Here is a 22,541-nt window from a genome sequence, read left to right on the forward strand (position 1 = left end):
TATCAAAAATTCAATCAGTTCACAACACTGAAGAACAGTTTATAGTGATCACTGTGCCATGAATCCTCTGAAATACCATGAACAGTGTTCTCTGTCAGCTAAAGAAATAGGTGACTGACAAATACGGTCTACCGGTGAGGCGAGACCAAGCAGTTCTGCGGGCATAGTATTCCTTACTGTGAAGGCAGGGACTGTCCACACCCCCACTTAACTGTTCTGGAGTTAATGTCAAGTTAGATTGATCACAGAGACTCCTGTCATCCCCTCCTGGAAATCCTACTAAAACTTTTCCAGAAACTCCTTGCACTCCTATGCTAAATGAGAAACCAGTTTAAAAAAAAAAAAAAAGCATAATTAAATTTACACTATATAAATATAGCTGGGGATATATTTATTTAGGAATATTTATCAAAATTCCTAAATTTGGGAAATGTTTGTCTTATGAATATTTCAGCGAGAGTGTTGGGTGAAACATAAGCATAATCATAAGGAAAAATCATAATAGTCACATCAAAAATGCTATAATGGAAAATAAAGTATAAAGGTATCTTAAATCTATCTACCACTTGTCTGTCAGTTTGTCGTACCGTGGTGGCTTGTGTATTGCTGTGATGCAAATACCAGAAGGGTCATCCATGGTGGACAAGTTTCAGTAGAGCTTGCAGACTAACACAAACTAGAAGAAGGACCTGGCAATCTACTTCTAAAAAAAAAAAAAAATTCGCCCATGAACACTTTATGAATAGCAGCATGATATTGTCTGATACAGTGCCAGAAGATGAGCCCTCAGGTTGGAAGACACTCAAAATACGACTGGGAAAGAGCTGCCTCCTCAAAGTAGGATAGACCTTAATGACGTGGATGGAGTAAAGCTTGCAGGGTCTTCATTCACAATGATTGTGAGCATGGTGCAGAACTGGGTCACATTTCGTTCTGCTGTACACGGGATCTCTATGAGTCAGAACTGACTCTATGGCACCTAACAACAACAAATCTAATATAATACAATTGACTTTAAAACTAACATACTTGAAAGCACTCATTCAATGTTGTTCTTCAAAACAGCTACAATGGGAGGTTATGTACTTACTCCAAGAGGGTTTCCACTACTCAAAATATGTTCGAAACCCCTCCTTTATAATTTTAATTGGAGCTAAGAGGTGAGGAGACCAGTTACAAAGCTGCTGCAATAAGCTAGGTATGAAATGACAATAAATACTCTAAACTAGAGTAATAGCAGTGAAAATGTAGAGGATTAGCAGATTGAACAGCAATTCCTACTCACAGCAACCTTACAGGACAGAGTAGAACTGCCCCATGTGGTTTCCAAGGCTGTAATCTTTATGGAAGCAGACTGCCACATCTTTCTCCTGCAGAGCAGCTGGTGGGTTCAAATCATCAACCTCTTGGTTAGCAGCAAAGAGCTTAACCACGGTGCCACTAGGACTCATCAATAGCAATTTAGGGAGTAAAATCAAGAGAACGTGGAAGGTGCCTAAGCACTGGGTATGACATTCTCTTGTCTCTGGCTGGGGCAATCAGATGGATGACAGTAATAGTCCCAAGCAAAAGTACAACCTTGGGCAGAATATAAGAAATTTTACCTTGAAGACTGAGAGTTTGAGGTACCTATAAAGAGTCACGGTGACTGAGGAGATGAGACTAAGTCAGGAAAAGTATGTGGAGCTTTCTCTGCGAAAGCTAGAGAATAACTAGTTTGGAGTCTGACAGACCTGAAAGTTTTAAGCAGAAGAGACATGATTTGACTGAAATGGATAACTGGGCTGGGAACAGATTGAGGTAGATGCAAAGAAATCAATTGGAAAGTTATCACAAAAAGGTACGTGAGAAATAACTTTGACCAAAGTGATAGCAGTGGAGGAGAAAAGAAATGTTCTGGCTCTAAACGTGTCTTAAAGATAGAACATATAGGATCTGCTAACCCAAAACCCAGTGCCATCGAGTCGGTTCTGACTCATAGTAGGATCTGCTAGCAGACTGGATATTAGATGAGAAAGACGGAAGAAAGTCAGGGATGGCTCTAAGGGTCTTAGCCTGAGGAACTAGAAGGATGGGCTTGCCACCAACATAGACAGACTGTGGGTAGACGGTTTGGGTGGAAATATTTAGAGTTCACTTTTGGACTTATTACACTGGAGACATCCAGGGAGCCCTGGTGGCACAGTGGTTAAGAGCTCAGCTGCTAACCAAAAGGTCAGCAGTTCAAATCCACCAGCTGCTCCTTGGAAACCTTATGGGGCGGTTCTGCTCTGTCCTATAGGGTTGCTATGTGCCAGAACTGACTCGATAGCAATGGGGTTTATTACACATGCAAATGTGCTATCAAGTAGGCAACTGAATGAGAGTCTGAAATTCATGGCAGAGATCCAGGTTGAGATACAAACTGGAAAGCTACCAGCATATAGATCACATTTAGGATCATGAGGCTAGAAAAGATCATCAAGTAACAGACATAGACAGAAAAGAGGTTCAAGGTCTGGGCCTTGGGGCACACCATCATTAAGATGTCCAGGAGGTAAGGGTAAAACAGCAAATTAGAGACCAATAAGACAAGAGAAAAATAAGGTTTCTGGAAGCCAAGTGAAGAATATGCTTCAAAGAGAACAGTACGGTCAACTCTTACCAAATATAGCTGCTAAGTAACGCAATACGAGGCCCAAGAACTGACCGCTGGGCTAAGCAACATGAGGTAATTAGGAATCTTGACGAGAACAGTTCAGGTGGAGAGAGGGAGCTTAATTAAAGTGGATTTAAGAGAGCAAAAGGAGAAATGGGAGACAGAAGTACAGATAAATATTTCTCGGAATTTTGCTGTATAAGGGAGCAGTGAAATAATGTTAACAGCTACAGAGAAGAGTGACTTCAAAACCTATTTTTAGGTTGTTTTGGTGTTTAAGATGAGAGAAATAACAATACATTAGTATGCTAATAGGAAGTTCCCAGTATAATCAGTAGATCCAAGGTTATCCTGAATAGGAGAGGAGATAAAATCTGGTACACATGGGATAGCTGGCCTTTAAGAGAAGTGTGGATAGTTCATCTGGTAACAACAGAAAAGAAAGACTGTATGAGTACAGATTCTGGGAGGAGGTTGTTGTGGTAGGAATCTCTGGAAGTTATCTTCTGATTGTTTTCTTGGTGAAATAGGAAGCAAAGTCATCAGCTAAGAATGAGCACGAGTTGGGGGTTTGAGGAGAGAGAAGATATGAAATAGTCATTAAGGACGTAAGGAGTAAATAGACTAAGGACATGATTGCTGAGCAGCCTTAAGGTTTACTTGAGGTTCACGGGCATGCATTTAAACTATGGCAAGAGTCTTTCCTCAAAAAAGCAACTTCATTCAACATCGGTAATGTTACTCAGTGAGGTAAACTGTTAAAAGGAGAATTTAACATCTAAATTTCTATAAAGACGTCTCAAAATAGAAGCTCTACTTAATGCCGTAAGACAAGCACCTTAATCAAATCGGTTTTTCAAAAGAAGACTCACATAGAAAGTAATTCTGTAAGATAAGCTCAAGAGAGGGGAAAGTAACACAGATATGGAGTCCAAAAGCCTGACCCACTCAATAGAGTCTGCTGGGGGCTACCCTTCTCTCTGGCCCATAATGCTCCCTGACTGGTACCCTAAACAAACTACAGGGTAACCTTCATCTCCACCTCATCTCTTCACACTCGCTTTGTAGAGATTTGAAAACACAAATGGATTATAGTTTGCACTGCCATAAGCTTAAAGGAGTGGTCGGTCTACTTCACTGGCTGGGGTGGAAGGCTCCAGGACAAGACTCTCATACCTTCCAAGCTATAAAAATAAGGAATGTCTATTTTTCTACCAATAAATCTGGGGTCCCTTTCCTCTTTCACAGACAGCCAAAGCAACACTAAATATCTTCAAATTTACGAAAAATGCAAAGCCTAAGCCTCTGATGTTTATTACAATTAAAATTAATCCTCCTTCTAATCACTCCCAGAAATTCTTAGAATTGCACTCTGATCGTAATTATTTTATATTTAAGTTTATGATAAAAAAGTGAACATACCATATCCCTCATTACTCAATTTCCATAAATCAAAGTACTCATAAAATGTTACCTAAAAATTTCCACAATTTAAAATTAGTCTCAAAGACGTGAACCAGACAAGGATGTCCTTTATCACCACTCTTATTCAGCATTGTGCTGGAGGTCCTAGCCAGAGCAATTAGGCTAGAAAAAGAAACAAAGGACATCCAAATTGGTAAGGAAGAAGTGAAAGTATCTCTACTTGTAGATGATATGACCTTATACACAGAAAACCCTAAAGAATCCACAAGAAACCTAATGAAACTAATAGAAGAGTTCAGTAAATTATCATGATAAAAGATAAACATACAAAAATCAGTTGGATTCCTCTACACCAACAAAGAGAACTTCAAAAAGCAAATCAATACCATTTACAATAGCCCCCAAGAAGATAAAAATACTTAAGAATAAATCTAACCAGAGAGGTAAAAGACTTATACAAAGAAAACTACAAGACACTATTGCAAAAAACCAAAAGAGATCTACGTAAGTGGAAAAACATACTTTGCTCACGGATAGGAAGACTCAACATTGTGAAAATGTCTATTCTACCCAAAGTGATCTAGAGATACAATGCAATCCCGATCCAAATTCCAATGGCATTTTTTAATGAGACAGAGAAACAAATCACCAGCTTCACGTGGAAGGGGAGAGACCCCGGATAAGTAAAGCATTACTGAAGAAGAAGGCCTCACACTACCTGATTTTAGAATCTATTAAACCGCCAATCGCATCACATGCATGTGAACGCTGGACAATGAATAAGGAAGACTGAAAAAGAATTGATACCTCTGAATTGTGGTGTTGGCAAAGAATATTGAATATGCCATGGACTGTCAAAAGAACAAACAAATCTGTCTTGGAAGAAGTACAACCAGAATGCTCCTTAGGAGCAAGGATGGCAAGACTGCATCTTACACTTTGGACACGTGGTCAGTAGAGATCAGTCCCTGGAGAAGGACATCATGCTTGGCAAAGTACAGGGTCAGCAGAAAAGAAGAAGACCTTCAACGAGGTAGAAGGACATGGTAGCTGCAACAATGAGCTCAAGCATAATGACAATTGTGAGGATGGTGCCACACTGGGCAGTGTTTCATTCTGTTGTGCACAGGGTCACTATGAGTCAGAACTGACTCGACAGTACCTAAGAACAACATTATACCGCCACGGTAGTCAAAACAGCCTGGTACTGGTACAACAACAGATACACAGACCAATGGAGCAGAATTGAGAATCCAGACGTAAATACATCCACCTATGAGCAGGTGATATTTGACAAAGGCTGAAGGTCCATTAAATGGCGAAAAGACAGTCTCTTTAACAAATGGTGCTGGCATAACTGGATATCTATCTGCAAAAAAAATGAAACAAGACCCATACCTCACTCCATGCACAAAAACTAAGTCAAAATGGATCAAAGACCTAAATACAAAATCTGAAATGATAAAGATCATGGAAGAAAAAATAGGGGCAATGCTAGGAGCCGTAACATGGGGCATAAACAGTATACAAAACATTACTAACAACAGACAAACACCAGAAGAGAAACTAGAGAACTGAGAGCTCCTAAAAATCGAACACTTATGCTCATCAAAAGATTTCATCAAAAGAGTAAAAAGACAACCTACAGACTGTGAAAAAAAATTTGGCTACAACAAATCCAATCACAGTCTAATCTCTAAAATCTACAAAATCCTACAAAACCTCAACAACAAAAAGACACATAACCCAATTAAAAAATGGGCAAAGGACATAACAGGCATGTCACCAAATAAGACATTCAGGCAGCTAACAGACACATGAGGAAATGCTCATGATCATTAGCCGTTAAAAAAGCAATGCAAATCAAAACTACAATGAGATATCGTCTCACCCCAACAAAAAAAGGCTAGCATTAATCCAAAAAACACAAAATAAGAAACACTGGAGAGGTTGTGAAGAGACTGGAACACTTATGTACTGCTGTTGGGAATGTAAAATGGTACAACCACTTTGGAAATCAATTGGCGTTTCTTTACAAAGCTAGAAATAGAAGTAGCACAGGATCCAGCAATCTCACTCCTTGGAATATACCCTAGAAAAATAAGGGCCGTCACACAAACAGATCTATGCACACCCATGTTCGCTGCAGCACTGTTCACAATAGCAAAAAGACGGAAACAACCTAGGTGCCCATCAACAGACGAATGGATAAACAAATTATGGTATATTCACACAATGGAATACTATGCAATGATAAAGAAAAATGATGAATCTGGGAAACATCTCATAACATGGATGAATCTGGAAGGCATCATGCTGAACGAAATTAGTCAGTCACAAAAGGTCAAATATTGTATGAGACCACTATTATAACAACTCAAGAAAAGGTTTAAACACAGAAGAAAGCATTCTTTGATGGTTACAAGGGTGGGAATGGAGGGAACATGGTATTCAGTAGCTAGATAAAAAAAAAAAAAAAAAAAATTTTTTTTTTTTTTTTATAAGAATTATCTTAGGTGAAGGGAAGGACAACACACAATACAGGGGAAGTCAGCACAACTGAACTAAAAGTTAAGTTTACTGATACAACCAAACACTTTGAGGGGCGGAGTAGCAGGGGTGGGGATCTGGGGACCATGGTGTCAGGGGACTTCTATGTCAACTTGCATAACAAAGTTTATTAAGAAAATTTCTGCATCCCACTTTGGTATGTGGCATCTGGGGTCTTAAAACCTAGTGAGTGGCCATCTAAGATACATCAGTTGGTCCCAACCCACCTGGAGCAAAGGAGAATGAAGAATACCAAAGACACAAGGAAAAAATGAGCCCAAGAGACAGAAAGGGCCACATAAACCAGAGACTCCATCAGCCTGAGACCATGAGAACTAGATGGTACCCAGCTACCACCAATGACCACCCTGATAGGGAACACAACAGGCAGTCCCTGACGGAGCAAGAGAAAAGTGGGGTGCAGAACTCAAATTCTAGTAAAAAGACCAGACTTCTTCCCGGAGGACATGGCCCCCGGACTCTGTTAGCCCAGAACTGAAACCATTCCCGAAGCCAACTCTTCAGGCAAAGATTAGACTGGCCTACAAGACATAAAATGATACTTGTGAAGAGTGTGCTTCTTAGTTCAAGTAGATAAAAAAAGTAGATGCATGAGACTAAATGGGCAGCTCCTGTCTGGAGGCGAGATGAGAAGGCAGAAAGGGACAAGAGCTGGCTGAATGGACACAGGAAATTCAGGGTGGAGAGGAGGAGTGTGCTGTCACTTTATAGGGAGAGCAACCAGGGTCACATGACAATGTGTGCATATACTTTTGTATGAGGAACTAACTTGAACTGTAAGCTTTTACTTAAAGCACAATAAAAAAAAAAAGGAATAAAATTAGTCTCATAGTAAAAAGTAAATATTTTACTATTTCTCTGTCATCACCTTTTATACAGACTGTTTAAAAAAAAAAAAAATCTGCCAAATCCATTGTTCCACAAGCAACAGTCCAAAGGCAATGAAAATATACAGCTGTCTATTCCAACTCATAGTGACCCTATAGGACAGAGTAGAACCACCCCATAGAGCTTCCAAGGAGCAGGTGGTAGATTCAAACTGCTGACCTTTTGGTTAGCAGCCAAGCTCTTAACCACTAGACAGCAAATAAATAAATAAATACATACATACATACATACATACATAAATAAATAAATAAAGACACATAAATCTAACATCCTAAAGCTTTTTAAAAAAAAGAAGCACAAACTACTAAAAATGAGACCACATATTATGCATTATGCATTATGGGGTTAGAGTATTCATCTTGGAACAAGAAAAAGGCTATGCCAAGAATATACATCACTCATCATTTTAACAGGGAACTGGTATTTGACACTTAGAAAGCTGACTTCCTTAGTTGTCTGTTTTTGCCCAGACTTACATTAGCATTACAAAAGTGAAGGCAGTCACTCGGCTAACCATATGTTGCCATATCGCCCCCATTATTCAGGCCAATGGTGTGGAACAAAACAAAAGGACGGTGTCGACCCCAAGCAGAGGCTGTCCTTTTCCAGTCTTTTAAAATAATGCTACAGAGAGCAGTAACATTTTTCAAGGCCTTAATAAGCAATAATGCCTATAAGCTCTTGTCAGGTAATCTTTCTTTCACTGTCTCACATGAGTCTGAATGCAGAAGAGGGGAGGAAAAAATCATTTTCCCTTCCCCCACTAGCCACAAGGCAGCTAGAAGCTGGGATGACACTTGCCTATTTCCAACAGGGAAAGAAGTCCACCCACGCACAAGCAGCAGCAGGAGGCATAAACGAAAGGAATAGTGTGAAAAGAAATGCAGAACCACTCATATAATTCTGGGATTTATACTATGTGCCGACCCAGTGTCTCAGAGGAAAACAACGGCTTTCATTCTTGCCTCCTACTGCCTCTCCGACCTTTCCTGGTTGGTAAGTCAGTAGGCAGCGACAATGAAAGTGCTTATTTTTTTTTTCCTTTGAAACATAGGACTGTTCAAAACTGTGAATTTCAAAACATAACATGAACTACCTAATTTTTGCAGGTGCTTCTTTTACTGCCTTCACTAGAAACAATGTAGTATGAAGGACCTGTGTGTGTGTGTGTGTGTGTGTGCGCTGTGTAACACGGCACTAAGCTATGTCTATATATGATAGAGGCTACTTATCATAATCTTGGTAATATAACTTACGACCACAACACAAAATACAGGTGGTAGGTTTAAAAAACAAAAAAACTACCATCTTGAAATTAAAATATTGGCCTTACTTTAAGCTGAAAGGTCTTTTTACTCAATACAGAGAATTCAGGCAGGTATAAGGAAGAAAGGCAATTTAAAACTGTAATTAGGTTTAAATTAGGAGTACTTAAATTTAACTTCAACTAGAACTAATTTAAGGAGTTCCAGGTTGGTTTCAATCACACGTTCTTACTGAGCCTCGGCTACATATTAGCAACTGAAGCACCACAGGCATACCAAGATAAGTATGACACAGTCCTTTCCCTCAAGGAGATTTTAACCTAAACAGGGAGGATAAGGAAAATGCCCATATAAAAATGATACAAAAGTGTCAGAAATACAAGAAATGAGATACAGAGAATATATCATCCAGTTTCCAAGGACAGGGAAGGTCAGTCATTTTTAAATGGTCTTTGAACAGTGGACAGATTTCAAAAATTGGAGAGGAAGATGGTGGAGGCAAAATAAGAAAAGTCACAGAAGCAGAAAAGAGTATTTTCTGGGCAGTATTTTTCCGAACTATGCTTCACAGAACACTGATTCTGAGAGAAGTCAATACACAAAACCACAAACCAAACCTGTTGCCATCGAGTCAATTCTGACTTATAGTGACCCTGTTTTTTTTTTTTTTTAAGACACAGGATAACTGCCCCAGAGGGTGTCTAAGGCCGTACATTTTTACAGAAGCAGACTGCCACATCTTTCTCCCACAGAGCAGCTGGTGGGTTTGAACCGCTGATCTTTCAGTTAGCAGCCAAGCACTTTAACCACTGCATCACCAGGGCTCCTGAGAAGTAAACAGATGCACTGAAAAAAAGCGGGGAGGGGTTCATAATCAAATAAGTTTGGAAAATACTACATGCTGTATCACCCTCTTGGAAATTGACAACGCACATCAGTATAGGAAACGCTCTGAGGAAGTACTGCAGTAAAGGAACTGTTAGCCCACGTCTCCTGAGCCATGATGACTGCAGAACTCGTTTGAAAGAACATCTATCAGTTCTTCAAACAATTTAGAAATACTCGTCTGCACAGTAGATTTTAAACCTACTATAGAATGCCTCAAACACCGAGCTGAGAAATACTGTCCGCACGAACAACAAAAACGAGGGGCTGTCCCCACATAGGGGCATCTGATATTTTTAAAATGTCATTATGTTGAGCTTTATGACAGGCATTCATAATGAATGCAGGGTGCTAAATCATGAATTAATGATGTGTGTACATTCTTTAACTGAAACAGCCTTTTTACTTCATTTTATGTCATAAGAAATGAGCAACTACATAACAGGAGAAAGAGCGCAGAAGGCGACAATTACGGAAAGCAACTATAGACAGGGCAGGATCACCTGGCCAAATCAGAGGTCGGCAAAACCTGGGTGTAACCTCAGGTTTTTTCCTTCTCCCTAAGCCTAATATTAGGAAACCCTGGTAGCGTAGTGGTTAAATGCTATGGCTGCTAACCAAAAGGTCAGCAGTTCAAATTCACCAGGCACTCCTTGGAAACTCCATGGGACAGTTCTACTCTGTCCTATAGGGTCACTATGAGTGGGAACTGACTCGAAGGCAATGGGTTTGACGGTTTTTTGGTAAGCCTAATATTAACCTTCAAGGCCTATGGGTCACTCAATTAAAGTCAAAGGCTAAAGCTGCCTTTTTCTTTTTTTTCCTTCATGTTTGTACATGACAATTAAGAATCAAAACAGTATTTTAAAACAAAGACAATTCTGACTAAAACTTGGAAAGTCATAATTAGTATTTTTTGGCTACTTTATTTCCTATCTCGTTGCCGTCAGGTCGATTCTGACTCACAGTGACCCTACAGGACAGAGTAGAACTGCCGCACAGCTTCCAAGGAGCACCTGGTGGAGTCAAACTGCCAACCTTTTGGTTGGCAGCCGTAGCACTTACCCACTATGCCACCAGCGCTTCCTCTTTATTTCCTAAAGGAAATGTAAATGTACTACTTCCTTCCTTGCCCATATTTAAAACAGATTTATGCCAGCCTTAATATGAATAAATTACCTGTGGTTGGAACTGAGGAACAGGTGTCCCTTGCATTCCTTGTGATTGTTCATCCATTGTCTGAAGCAACAGGAACTTCAGAATTCTGCAAAAAATGTACAGTTCAAGGTTAAACAAAGTAATTATTACGAATTCATGCTGCTCATCATATGCCTGAAGCTTGCACTGAAATACAACAGATTTATCTGGTGCTTCAAAAACTATTACAATACTCCACACTCTTATTCTGTCGTTTGCTAAATCCAAGCTGTTTAGCTCACACAAATATTCACTGACTCAACCATTTCCACTTTTCCAAAGTAGCATTATGTGCTTCAACATTCCTACTGTCTATTTCCCAAGACGGAATTCTCTCTTCTCCATTATGCTTTATCCAGGCATAGGTCAAAGAGGCTTCCCTTTACCCTGCCCAATACAAGAAGATAATTGTCAAGGAAACCTTCCTATAATCATTCTCAATGTTTTATATCCCTAAAACGCACCTTGTCTTCACATTTCAAAAATGTCAGTATTTTTGTTTTGCATCTCCAACTGTAATGCTTACTATCATTTTTAGGTTTACATTTAAAAGGCCAGCCCTCACATGAGGGTTTACTCTCTCAAGTATATTTTGCCTGTTATTATAAAACATTCATCTATTAATTCAGTAAACATATGCTGAAGATCAATTATATGCCAGGAACTGAACAATATGCATAGAATTCAAATATAAGGAGGCACAGCCCTTGCCTTCCACAAGCTACTTCTGCACTGATTTTAATACAAACACCAACTGCTTCTACACAGTGAGATGGATCACTTTGGAGTGGCCTTTCTAGCTATGGTCTTATAACTCCCATGCAAGGGATTGGCGGGACAGTGTGATAGGGTAATTATGCCCCACCAAAGGGATTGGTCAGTCTTGCCACTCTGCCAGGCTTGAAATGAGCCACCCAAGAGTAGTGAGAGCGGACATCCTTTTCTTGTTCCTGATCTTAAGCGGAACGTATTTGGTTTTTACCATTAAGTGTAGTATCAGCCGTACATTTTCGTAGCTGCCCTTTATCAGGTTGAGATAACAGGTGACATAGTGGTTAAGAGCTGGGCTGCTAACCAAAACGTCGGCAGTTCAAATCCATCAGCCACTCCTTGGAAACCCTATAGGGCAGTTCTACTCTGTCCTATTGGGTTGCTATAAGTCGGAACCAACTGGACAGCACCTAGTAACGATTCTTACTTTGCTTCAAGTGAGATGGATGCTGGATTTTGTCAAATGCTTTTCCTGTGCCTACTGAGATGATTATATGGTTTTGCTCCTTTAGTTGGTTAAAATGTTGAATTACAACAGTTCATTTTCAGATGTTAAATGAGCCTTTCATTCCTGTGATAAACCTCGCTTAGTCATGATATGTTAACTTTTTTATAAGTATATTATCAATTAGATTTTATACGGTGTTGGATTCAAAGAGGGGAGAAGGAGGAAGGGAGGGGAGAGGGAATCCTAGCAGTGAATTAAATTCACTTTTAGTGCAAAATCTAAAGCATTAAAATCAGCATTTCTCATCAAGTGTCCACAGTTTCAAGAGACTCTCCATGAGAAAAGGGACATAAGTAAAAAGCAACAAAATACTCTTTGCATAGTATCTAACACAGATCCATGTGTCATTAGATTCTTAATGCTATTACAGAATAAGAATAAGAAATGTTTACATACTGACTTAATACCATAAATGAAGCAATAACACATTTTAAATATATTAAATATGTATTCAGTCTTCTAGATTATAAATTCCATGTGGCGGGGACCCACCAGTGTCACCGCAGTTGTATCCTCAGCTTTGAGGTCAGCGCTAGATGCAAAGTAGGTGGTTGAATGAATATTTAATGAATGCATGCACGTCTGTCATAAAAACATGAAATATTTATTGCTACAGTTTAATAACTATAAAGTTAATTATAAGGAAAACTTATCAAATTCAACAAATTTGGCAACCAATTTTCAGTCAAAACACAGGTTGCCAAATTTGTGCTGCCTGAGTTGAATTTTAAATAATGAATAGGAATCAACATGGTTTAGATGAACTAGGGAGGAGAGGAATTCTGGAAAGAGAAAATAACACTTCAAAATACCTAAAAACACAGCGCAGCATCTTATAAGCAGTTTCACATTAAAGTTGATAGGCAGTGAGGGGGGAGGAAGTTTGTAGCAGAAGATTAGGCTAAAAGCATAGGCAGGTGTCAGATGATGAAAAAAACTCCTGTGATACTTTGTCCAGGGAGCTAATGTTGGGTTTTAAGCAACTGAGAAAGATAAGGTAACTATTTTTAAAAGACAATCTTTCCAGCAATGCGATAGGGGTAATGGGGAGGGAGGGGACACATAAAAACAAGCAAGAAGACCAGTTAAGCTACTGAACACTCCAGATAAGAGTTATAAGGGCCCTCACCCATGTCCTCTTACTCAACCTCTAAGAGCTTTCAACACAACAAACCATCTCACTTTCCTAAATTTGTGATCCCACATTCTCCTGGCTTTTCTCCTACATTATAGCTAGTCTTTCTCAGTTTCCTTTCCTATATAACTTACATATGTTGGAGTGCTCCAAGATGTGAATTTCAATCTCAATCTCTCTCCCTCCCTCTCTCCCTCCTCCCCTCCCTTTCTCTCTCTCTCGCCAACCTACACTCTTTCTTCAAGTCATCCCACCCAGCCCCATGTCTTTACATACCATCCTTATGTGATTGCTCTGAAATTTGTATCTCTACCCCAGGCACCTGCCCTGAGCTCTGAGCTACATGCTCCTACATCCAACTACCTGACATCTCCACATAGGTATAAGATTCCACATCCCATCCTCTAACCAAACCTGCTCCTCTTTCAGTCTTTATTATCTCTTTAAACGAATCACCATCTACTCAGCTGGTCTAGCCCCACAGTTATTTTTGGTCTCCAGACCACTTTATCTGAGGACCCCAAAGACCTTTTATTTATATGCATTTTCCATCAATATTTCCCATATTTGAAATGAAAACTGAGAACATTTTAAGTACATACTCATTTACAAAAATCAAGAAACCCATTGTTTTTATACAACATACTTTTATAAAAAAATAACTATACATTCCCAAAAAATTAGTTACAAGAGGGGGCATTGTTTCACATTTTGCAAATTTCTTTAATGTCTGGCTTCATAAAAGCAGTTTCTATATTAAATATGTTGAGATACATTGTTTTGGTTGAAGTATACGAAGAAAATCCGGCCTTACATAAATATATACTTGGAAAACAGAAGACTGTTTTAAAAGCATTGTAATATTTCTGCTGATACTCTTCTCTGATACTATACCAAACTTGATAGGTGGTCGATTCCTAATGTTAGCTGCAAATTGGAATTTCAAATCACATCAATGAACTTTCGTTCTCTGTTATGTTAAGAACAATAGTCTATCTTGCCCTTTGAAGAGATCTTGTACTCATTCATGATTTTTAACATCATGCACTGGTCATCTGGAAAATTTTAGTTCACTTCGTTATGCAGATCTTCCAAATGTTGATCATTTCATTAAACAACATTAAAGAATCATATTCATTAACACCACCACTGAGGTCATCAGAAAAGTCTTCAAATAATGGAAATCTGTTACAGTCATTGAGATAAACAGGAATTTTCCAAACTCCTACATTTTCACTTCAAAACTCAAATTTTACCACTGGCAACAACAACAAAAAAAGCCAACTGTTTCCTTCAAAGTGATGGGCACTTCATTAATTTTCATTAACTCTGGCCTGAATAACCACCGTTTGTCAGTTGTTCTCGCAGTAAAAATGGTGTTTCATGAAAACAGCAGCTACTCCACCGGCTGTTCAAACAACTGCACAAATGGTTTCCTCGAGACAACGTTTACTGACCGCGGTGGTGCTGTCAGCATGGTTCCCATTTCGTCACACATCATATTAAAGGACATGTACTCAAAGCTCGAGATTTGATACAAATAATACTCTTTTACTCTATTCCTGTTTCATCAAGGACATTTTTTAACGAAACCAGTTTTTTGGTTTTTTTTTTAATTACAGTCGTATAACATAAAGAATACAACAATTAGTACAGTTTGGCACCACTACCCTGGTTTATGCTAAGGCATCAGCAGTTTTGTAAATTTCTTGGTATTATTATAAAAATAGTTTTGGCCTTGAAGACAACACGGAAGAATGTTGTTGCAATGCTGAACAGATCTCAGCGGAGCTTCCGGACTAAGACAGACTAGGAAGAAAGGCCTGGCAAGCTACTGAAAATCAGCCAATAAAAACCCTATGAATCACAATAGCCCGATCCACATTCAATGATGGAGATGGAGCAGGACTGAGCAGTGTTTTGTTCCATTGTGCACGGGGTCACCACGAGTCAAGGGACAGCTCCACGCATCTAACAACAGCAACAAACAAACCTCTCCCACATTAGCTCATACCAGTCTCCCTTAACTGACTACCTCCACTGAATTTCCTCTGTTCTTGAAATCTGCTATTAATTGCCACTGAGTCAAAACCTACTAAGACCTTTCTGGCATCAGGGCCTTTGTATCTGCTGTCCTCGTTACCCAGAATCTATAATAAAAAAACAAAACAAAACAAAAACCCACTGCCATTGAGTTGATTCCGACTCATAGTGACCCTATAGGACACAGCAGAACTCCCCCATAGAGTTTCCAAGGAGCGCCTGGCAAATCTGAACTGCCGGCCTCTTAGTTAGTAGCCGTAGCACTTAACCGCTACGCCGCCAGGGTTTCCAGAGCCTCTAATAGACTGGTTCAAAATCAGGCCTACCTTAACTCTGCCCTCAGTTGTACCCCTGCCCCACTCCAGCTCTCTCTTTCACATCATCACTTTGTATTTCCTACAGAGCAATTGAAACAATTTGCATTCTTCTCTCCTGATTACTGGGGCTAGCTGCGAGGGATTAGCCTGTGCATCGAACTCCTTGGAACCATGGCGTCCCTTTCCCCTGCTCCTGTTAACATCTTCAAGGCTGGAGCTGATGAAGAGAGAGAAGAGACAGTTCATCTGTCTTCTTTTATTGGTGCCATTGCTAGTGGAGACTTGGTAAAGAGCACTCTGGGACCCAAGGGCATGGATAAGATTCTTTTAAGCAGTGGACGAGATGCCTCCCTTATGGTAAGCAATGATGGTGCAGCTATTCTAAAAAACACTGGTGTTGACAACCCAACAGCTAAAGCTTTACTTGATACACCAAGGGTTCAAGATGATGAAGTTGGTTATGGCACTACCTCTGCTACTGTTTTAGCAGCAGAATTATACAAGGGAAATTTAATTGCAAAAAAGATTCATCCACAGACCATCATTGCGGGTAGGAGAGAGGCCACAAAGGCACCAAGGGAGGCTCTATTGAATTCTGCAGTTGATCATGGTTCTGATAAAACTAAATTCTGTCAAGATTTAACTAACACTGCGGGAACAACACTATCCTCAGAACTTCTTAGTCGTCACAAAGCTCACTTTGTGAAGCTGTCCTCAGACTAGAAGGCTCTGGTAATCTGGAGGCAATTCATGTCATCAAGGAGCTAAGAGGAAGTCTGGGAGATTTCTATTAAGATGAAGGCTTTCTGTTGCATTAAAAAAAAAAACTGGAGTAAATGAACAAAAGCAAATTGAAAATGCTAAAATTCTTACAGCAAATACTGGAATGGATACGGACAAAATATAGATATATGGTTCCAGATAAGAGTTGATTCTACAACAAAGGTTGCAGAAATAGAACAACTTAGGAAAGGAAAAAATGAAGGAGAAAGTTAAATGTATTTTTAAGCATGGAATCAATTGTTTTATTAACAGGTAATTACTTTATAATTACCCTAAACAGCTCTTCAGTGCTGCTAGTGTCACAGCTATTGAGCATGCAGATTTGGTAGGTGTAGAACACCTAGTACTTGTCACAGGTGGTGAAATTGCTTCTGCCTTTGATCACCCAGAACCTGTGAAGTTTGGAAGTTGCAAACTTGTTGAGGAAGTCATGATTGGAGAAGACAAACTCATTCACTTTTCTGGGGTAGCCCTGGGTAAGGCTTGCACCATTGTTATGCGTGATGCCACTGAACAAATCTTAAATGAAGCAGAAAGATCTCTCCATGAAGCTCTTTGTGTTCTTGCTCAAATTGTGAAGAATTTTAAAAGAGTTTATGGAGGAGGCTGCTCTGAGGTCCTGACGGCTCATGCTGTTACACAAGGAGCCAACAGAATACCTGGCAAAGAAGCTGCTGCAATGGGGTATTTTGCTAAAGCACTGGGAATGTTGCCAACCATCACAGCTGACAATGCAGGCTATGACAGCACAACCCTTGGTAGCACAGCTCCGAGCTGCCCACAGCTAACGCAATATTAAGGTATAAGGGCTGGGTTGGGTATGAAGGAAGGTACCACTGGTGATATGGTGATGTGATATGTAACAGAAAGTATCCAAAAGAAACGAGTTCTTCTGAGTGCAGTTGAAGGAGCAGAGGTGAATTTACTTGTGGACAACATTATCAAAGCAGCACCTAGGAAGGTGTACCTGATTACCACCTCTGTTAATAAGCACTCCCATGTGCTGTCAAGTTCTAGGCCAGTTCACAGCAAAGTCCTGTTTAAAATGAGAGAGTTCTACCTCTGAAGACTGTGCAATCAGTTTGCCTCTGGCTGTTATATCCTTAAGTTTAGACACTTAGCTGACCTTCTATTTTAGCATAGGTTTAAGTTATTTGCCATTTCATTCTCCATAAAATTTAGATGATTTAAAAGTTTATTTCTTATATTGTGATTAAAGTAAGAAATTGCATAATAAAACAATTTGCAATATCTTCTTTATTGTTAACTTGCTTATTGTCTATCTCCTCCACTATAATGTAAGTAACAGGATGGCAGGAACTTTGTCTTTTACTCCCTATTGTATTCCCCAGAAAGTGCCTGACACACAATACACATCTGTTGAATAAAGGAAAAATTAATGGGAATGAAGAATAAAGGACACATTTTAGAGTTGTTTGTAAGTTAACCCTTAGGAGTTATGATTGATTAGACATGGTCAGAGATGGACAGAAGGAATTAAGGATGATTCCAAGGTTTTAGCTTGGGGGATGAGGTATATGGTGGTACCACCACATAAACTAGGTAAGACAAAACACATCAGGGTGGGAGTTAGTGAGGGGAGGTACAGGATAGGAATGACAGAGGAAAATCTAACTGTGAATTACTAACAGAAAGACTGGACCATATAAGTTCGAATTTTATATATACAGTCAGTCCCCAGCTTAGGAACATCCAGCTTACTTGTACTTGCCCTTTAATGTTATGTAAATTTGCCCTCACTTCGAAACAAGAGCACCAGCCCCTGCTGGCAACAGATTCTTCATCACGACCACCTTCACTTGCTGCACGTGCAGCTTTTAAATCACTGAAAAGGCCTTGAGCCTTTTCTTGTACTAAAAAAAAGTGAGGCTAAATAAGAACCATACGCACCTGTTCGGACTCACCTACAAATTCTTAGACACATTCAGGAACAGATCTCATTCGTAGCCCTGGGACTGCCTTATACATACCAGTCCCTGGATGGTGCAAACGATCAATGCACTCAGCTGCTAATCGAAAAGTTGCTCATTCAAGTCCACCCAGAGTTACCTCAAAAGAAAGGCCTGGTGATCTGCTTCTGAAAGAACGAGCCACTGAAAACCCTACGGGGACAGTTCCACTCTGACACATAAGACGGAATCAACTCGTCAGCAACTGGATTGGTTTTGGTATATATGTAAACCTTTCTTACACATATATATTTCTTATCCATATGTATTTCTGGGTTTATTTCTTATATATTTCTGGATTTATTTTATATATATATACATACGCACACACACACACACATATATATATATGAAAGCTGGACAACGAATAAAGAAGCCCAAAGAAGAATTAATTCATTTGAATTATGGTGCTAGTGAAGACTACCGAATAGGCTACCAGAAGAACAAACCAATCTTTCTTGGAAAAAGTAGAGCCAGAACGCTGCTTAGAAGTAAGGATGGTGAGACTTCGTCTCACATACTTTGGACACGATATTAGGAGGGACCAGTCCCTGGAGAAGGACATCATGCTTGGTAAAGTAATGAGTTAGTGAAAAAGAGGAGGCCCTCAAGGAGATAGACTGACAAGAGTGGCTCCAACAATGGGCTCAAATATAACATTTGTGAGGATGGCACGGTACCAGGCAGCATTTTGTTCTGTTATACATGACATGGGGTTGCTGAGAGTCAAAACTGAATGGCACCGAACAACAGCAAATTGTGTGTGTGTGTGTGCGCGCGCGCGCGCGCGCGCGTGAGTGCGCACACGCGAGTTTTATTATGGCTAAAATTTGCCATGTAGAACTTTGGAGAAGAAAAGTTCAATACACTGCCTTGTAATTCCCATAACTAATTTTTAGTGAACGATAAGCTTTTAAAGTGTTTGAAATCAGTTACAGTCCCCCAAATCTTTCAAATTCTACAAATACTTTCACACATACTCCCAAATTCGGTTCATACTAAAGTAAAACGATTTCCAACTATTCTTGTGTGTAGCCACAATATTTTACAGAATATAAAAGTACAAAACTAAGAAACTATTTCTGATACAAAAGTTAAATTAATGATAAAAAACCATTTGGTTTTAAGAAGTCAGGTCAGTCAGTGGACTGAATTTTCATAAATCATATGACCCTGGTAAGAAAATTATTAAAGTACTGTATACTACATATTTTATAAATAATAATATAGTCCACACTGACACTATATTAGATAACCACCTTAATCTGAACATTGAAATAACATTACAGCATCATCCCGTAAATGAAAATCATATTAATGACTTTCCTAGTTCTCCTATTTTAATAAATTTATAACGTGTCTAATGCTAACATAACTATCGGCAGGTTAAACTATGCTAAGCATACACTTTTTCCTGAATATTATTTGAATTGAACAACCACAGTTACTGTATTCACCTTAACCGAAATCTTAATCAAAATGAGCTGCTTTCTTCTAGATCTATACACATCCTCAATAAATCTCAATTTTAAAAATTTAGTATTTTTTTTGCAGAAGTTGAGCTAAAATAAAAGCAATAAACATTTCAAAACATTAACCTGATTCTCAGTCAATTATAATAATAAAATTTACATAGTAGGAAAAGGTAAAGTTTACAATTATAAAAAATATATATATATTGGAAAACTAACCACAAACTGTATATGGACAGGAAAGAGTCTGTGGATAAGCAAAGCATCACTGAAGAAAAAGAACAAAGTAGGAGGGCCTCTCACTACCTGATCTCAGAACCTACTACACAGCTACTGTAGTCAAAACAGCCTGGTACTGGTACAACAAGAGATGCAGAGACCAATGGAACAGAATTGAGAAACTAGGCGTAAAGCCATACACTTATGGTCAGATGATCTTTCAGAAAGGACCAAAGGTCATTAAATGGGGAAAAGACAGTCTTTTTACTAAATGGTGCTGGCATACCTGGATGTTCAGCTTTAAAAAATGAAACAGGACCCGTACCGCACACTATACACATAAACTAGCTCAAAGTGGATCAAAGGCCTACATATAAGAAGTAAAATAATAAAGATCATGGAAGAAAAAAAAGGACAACACTAGGGGCCCTACCACATGGCATAAATTAAATACAAACCACAGCTAGCATTGCAAACACTAAAAGACAGACTAGCTAAGAAAAAAAAAAAAAAAGCTGCTAAAAATTAAACACACTCATCAAAAGACTTCACCAAGAGAGTAAAGAGAGAACCTATACACTAGGAAACAATTTTGGCTACAACATATCCAACAAGGGTCTAATCTCTAAAATCTACAGAATACTTCAACACCTCAGTAACAAAAAAAGATAATCCAACTGGAAAATGGGCAAAGGATATAAACAGACACTTCACCAAAGAAGAATTCAGGCAGCTAACAGACACACAAGGAAATGCTTGCGTTCATTAGCCATTAAAAAAAAAAAAAAAAACTTGCTGTCAAGTTGATTCCAATCCCAAAGGACAGACTAGCAATGCCCCATAAGGTTTCCAAGGAGTGCCTGGTGGATTCAAACTGCAAACTTTTTGGTTAGCAGCCATAGCTTTTAACCACTGTACCACCAGGGTTTCCCATTAGTCCTTAGAGAAATGCAAATCAAAACTACAATGAGATACCATCACACCCCAACATTACTGGCACTAATCAAAAAGACATAAAATAACAAATGTCAGAGAGGCTGCTGGGAGACTGGAACTCTCATGCACTGCTGGTGGGAATGTAAAATTGTATAAACACTATGGAAAATGATATGGCATCTCCTTATAAAGCTAGAAATAGAAATACTATACGATCCAGCAATCCCACTCCTAGGAGTATATCCTAGAGAAATAAGACCTGTCATACAAATAGACATATACACATTCATGTTCACTGCAGCCTTATTCACAATAGCAAAAAGATGGAAACAACCTAAGTGCCCACCAAGAGATGAACAGATAAACAAATTATGGTATATACACACAATGAAATACTATGTAACAATAAAGAACAATGATGAATCTGTGAAACATCTTACAACATGGATGAACCTGGAGGACATTATGCTGAGTAAAATAAGTTAATCACAAACAGGCAAATACTGTATGAGACCACTATTTGAAAAACTCAAAAAAAAAAAAAAAAAAAGGGTTTACACACAGAAAAAAACCATCTTTGATGGTTACGAAGTAGGGGAGGGGTGGGTAGGAGAAATCACTAACTAGATAGTAAAAACACATGTTAATTTTGGTAAAGGGAAAGACAACACACAATATAGGGAAAGTCAGCACCACTTGACCAAGGCGAAGTCATAGAAACTTCCTAGACACATCCGAACACCTTGAGGGACCAAGTTACTGGGGCTGAGGGAAGGGGAGTATGGTCTCAGGGGACACCTAAGTCAAGTGGCATAACATAGAAGAAAATGTTCTACATCCTACTTTGGTGAGTATTGTCTTAAATGCTGGAGAGTGGTCATCTAAGATACATCTACTGGTCCCATCTCGTTCGGAGCAAAGGAGAAGGAAGAAAACCAAAGACACAAGGAAAATATTAGTCCAAAGGACTAATGAACCTCAGCCTCCACCACCAGCCTGAGCCCCGAAAAACTCAATGGTGCCCAGCTACCACCACCAAATGCTCTGACAGGGATCACAATAGAGGGTTCCAGTCAGAGCAGAAAGAAAATGTAAAACAAAATTCAAGTTCACAAAAAAAAAGATCAGGCTTACTGGTCTGACAGAGGCTGGAGGAACCCCCAGGACTATGGCCCCCGGACACCCTACTAACTCAGAACTGAAGTCGCTCCCAAAGTCCAACTTTCAACGAAAGACTAGACAGGCCAATAAAACAAACAATAACATATGTGAGGAAGGTGCTTCTTAGTTCAATCAAATATATGAGACCAAATGGGCAACACCTGCCCAAAAGCAAAGGCAAGAAGACAGGAAAGGACAAGAAAAGTACAAAAATGGACACGGGGAACCCAGGGTGTAAAGGGACAGTAGGAGAGTGCTGACACAATGCAAGGAATGCAACCAATGTCACAAAACAATTTGTGTATATATTTTTGAATGAGAAACTAATTTGCGCTATAAACTTTCACCTAAAGCATA

The 22,541-nt window shown here is 39.2% G+C and overlaps 1 protein-coding gene and 1 pseudogene across 13 annotated transcripts in view; one reads left to right on the forward strand and one right to left on the reverse strand.

Moving 5' to 3' along the window:
* The window catches only part of NEK7 (NIMA related kinase 7), a 98,802-nt gene extending 87,866 nt beyond the window's left edge, over positions 1 to 10,936 (reverse strand). For all 13 annotated transcript variants that reach the window (XR_010318778.1, XR_010318777.1, XR_010318776.1 and 10 more), the window contains exon 1: positions 10,852 to 10,936. Coding sequence is in view for 5 of the 13 variants with exons in the window: in XM_010590188.3 (XP_010588490.1) it covers positions 10,852 to 10,908 (57 nt within the window). In the remaining 8 variants the exon portion in view is untranslated. The remainder of the gene's footprint in view (positions 1 to 10,851) is intronic.
* A 4,830-nt stretch (positions 10,937 to 15,766) lies between these two features.
* Positions 15,767 to 17,413, forward strand: LOC100667874 (T-complex protein 1 subunit beta-like; annotated as a pseudogene).
* The last annotated feature ends 5,128 nt before the right edge of the window (positions 17,414 to 22,541 follow it).

Source organism: Loxodonta africana, chromosome 20 (genome assembly GCF_030014295.1).
Source record: "Loxodonta africana isolate mLoxAfr1 chromosome 20, mLoxAfr1.hap2, whole genome shotgun sequence".
Lineage (NCBI taxonomy): Eukaryota > Metazoa > Chordata > Mammalia > Proboscidea > Elephantidae > Loxodonta > Loxodonta africana.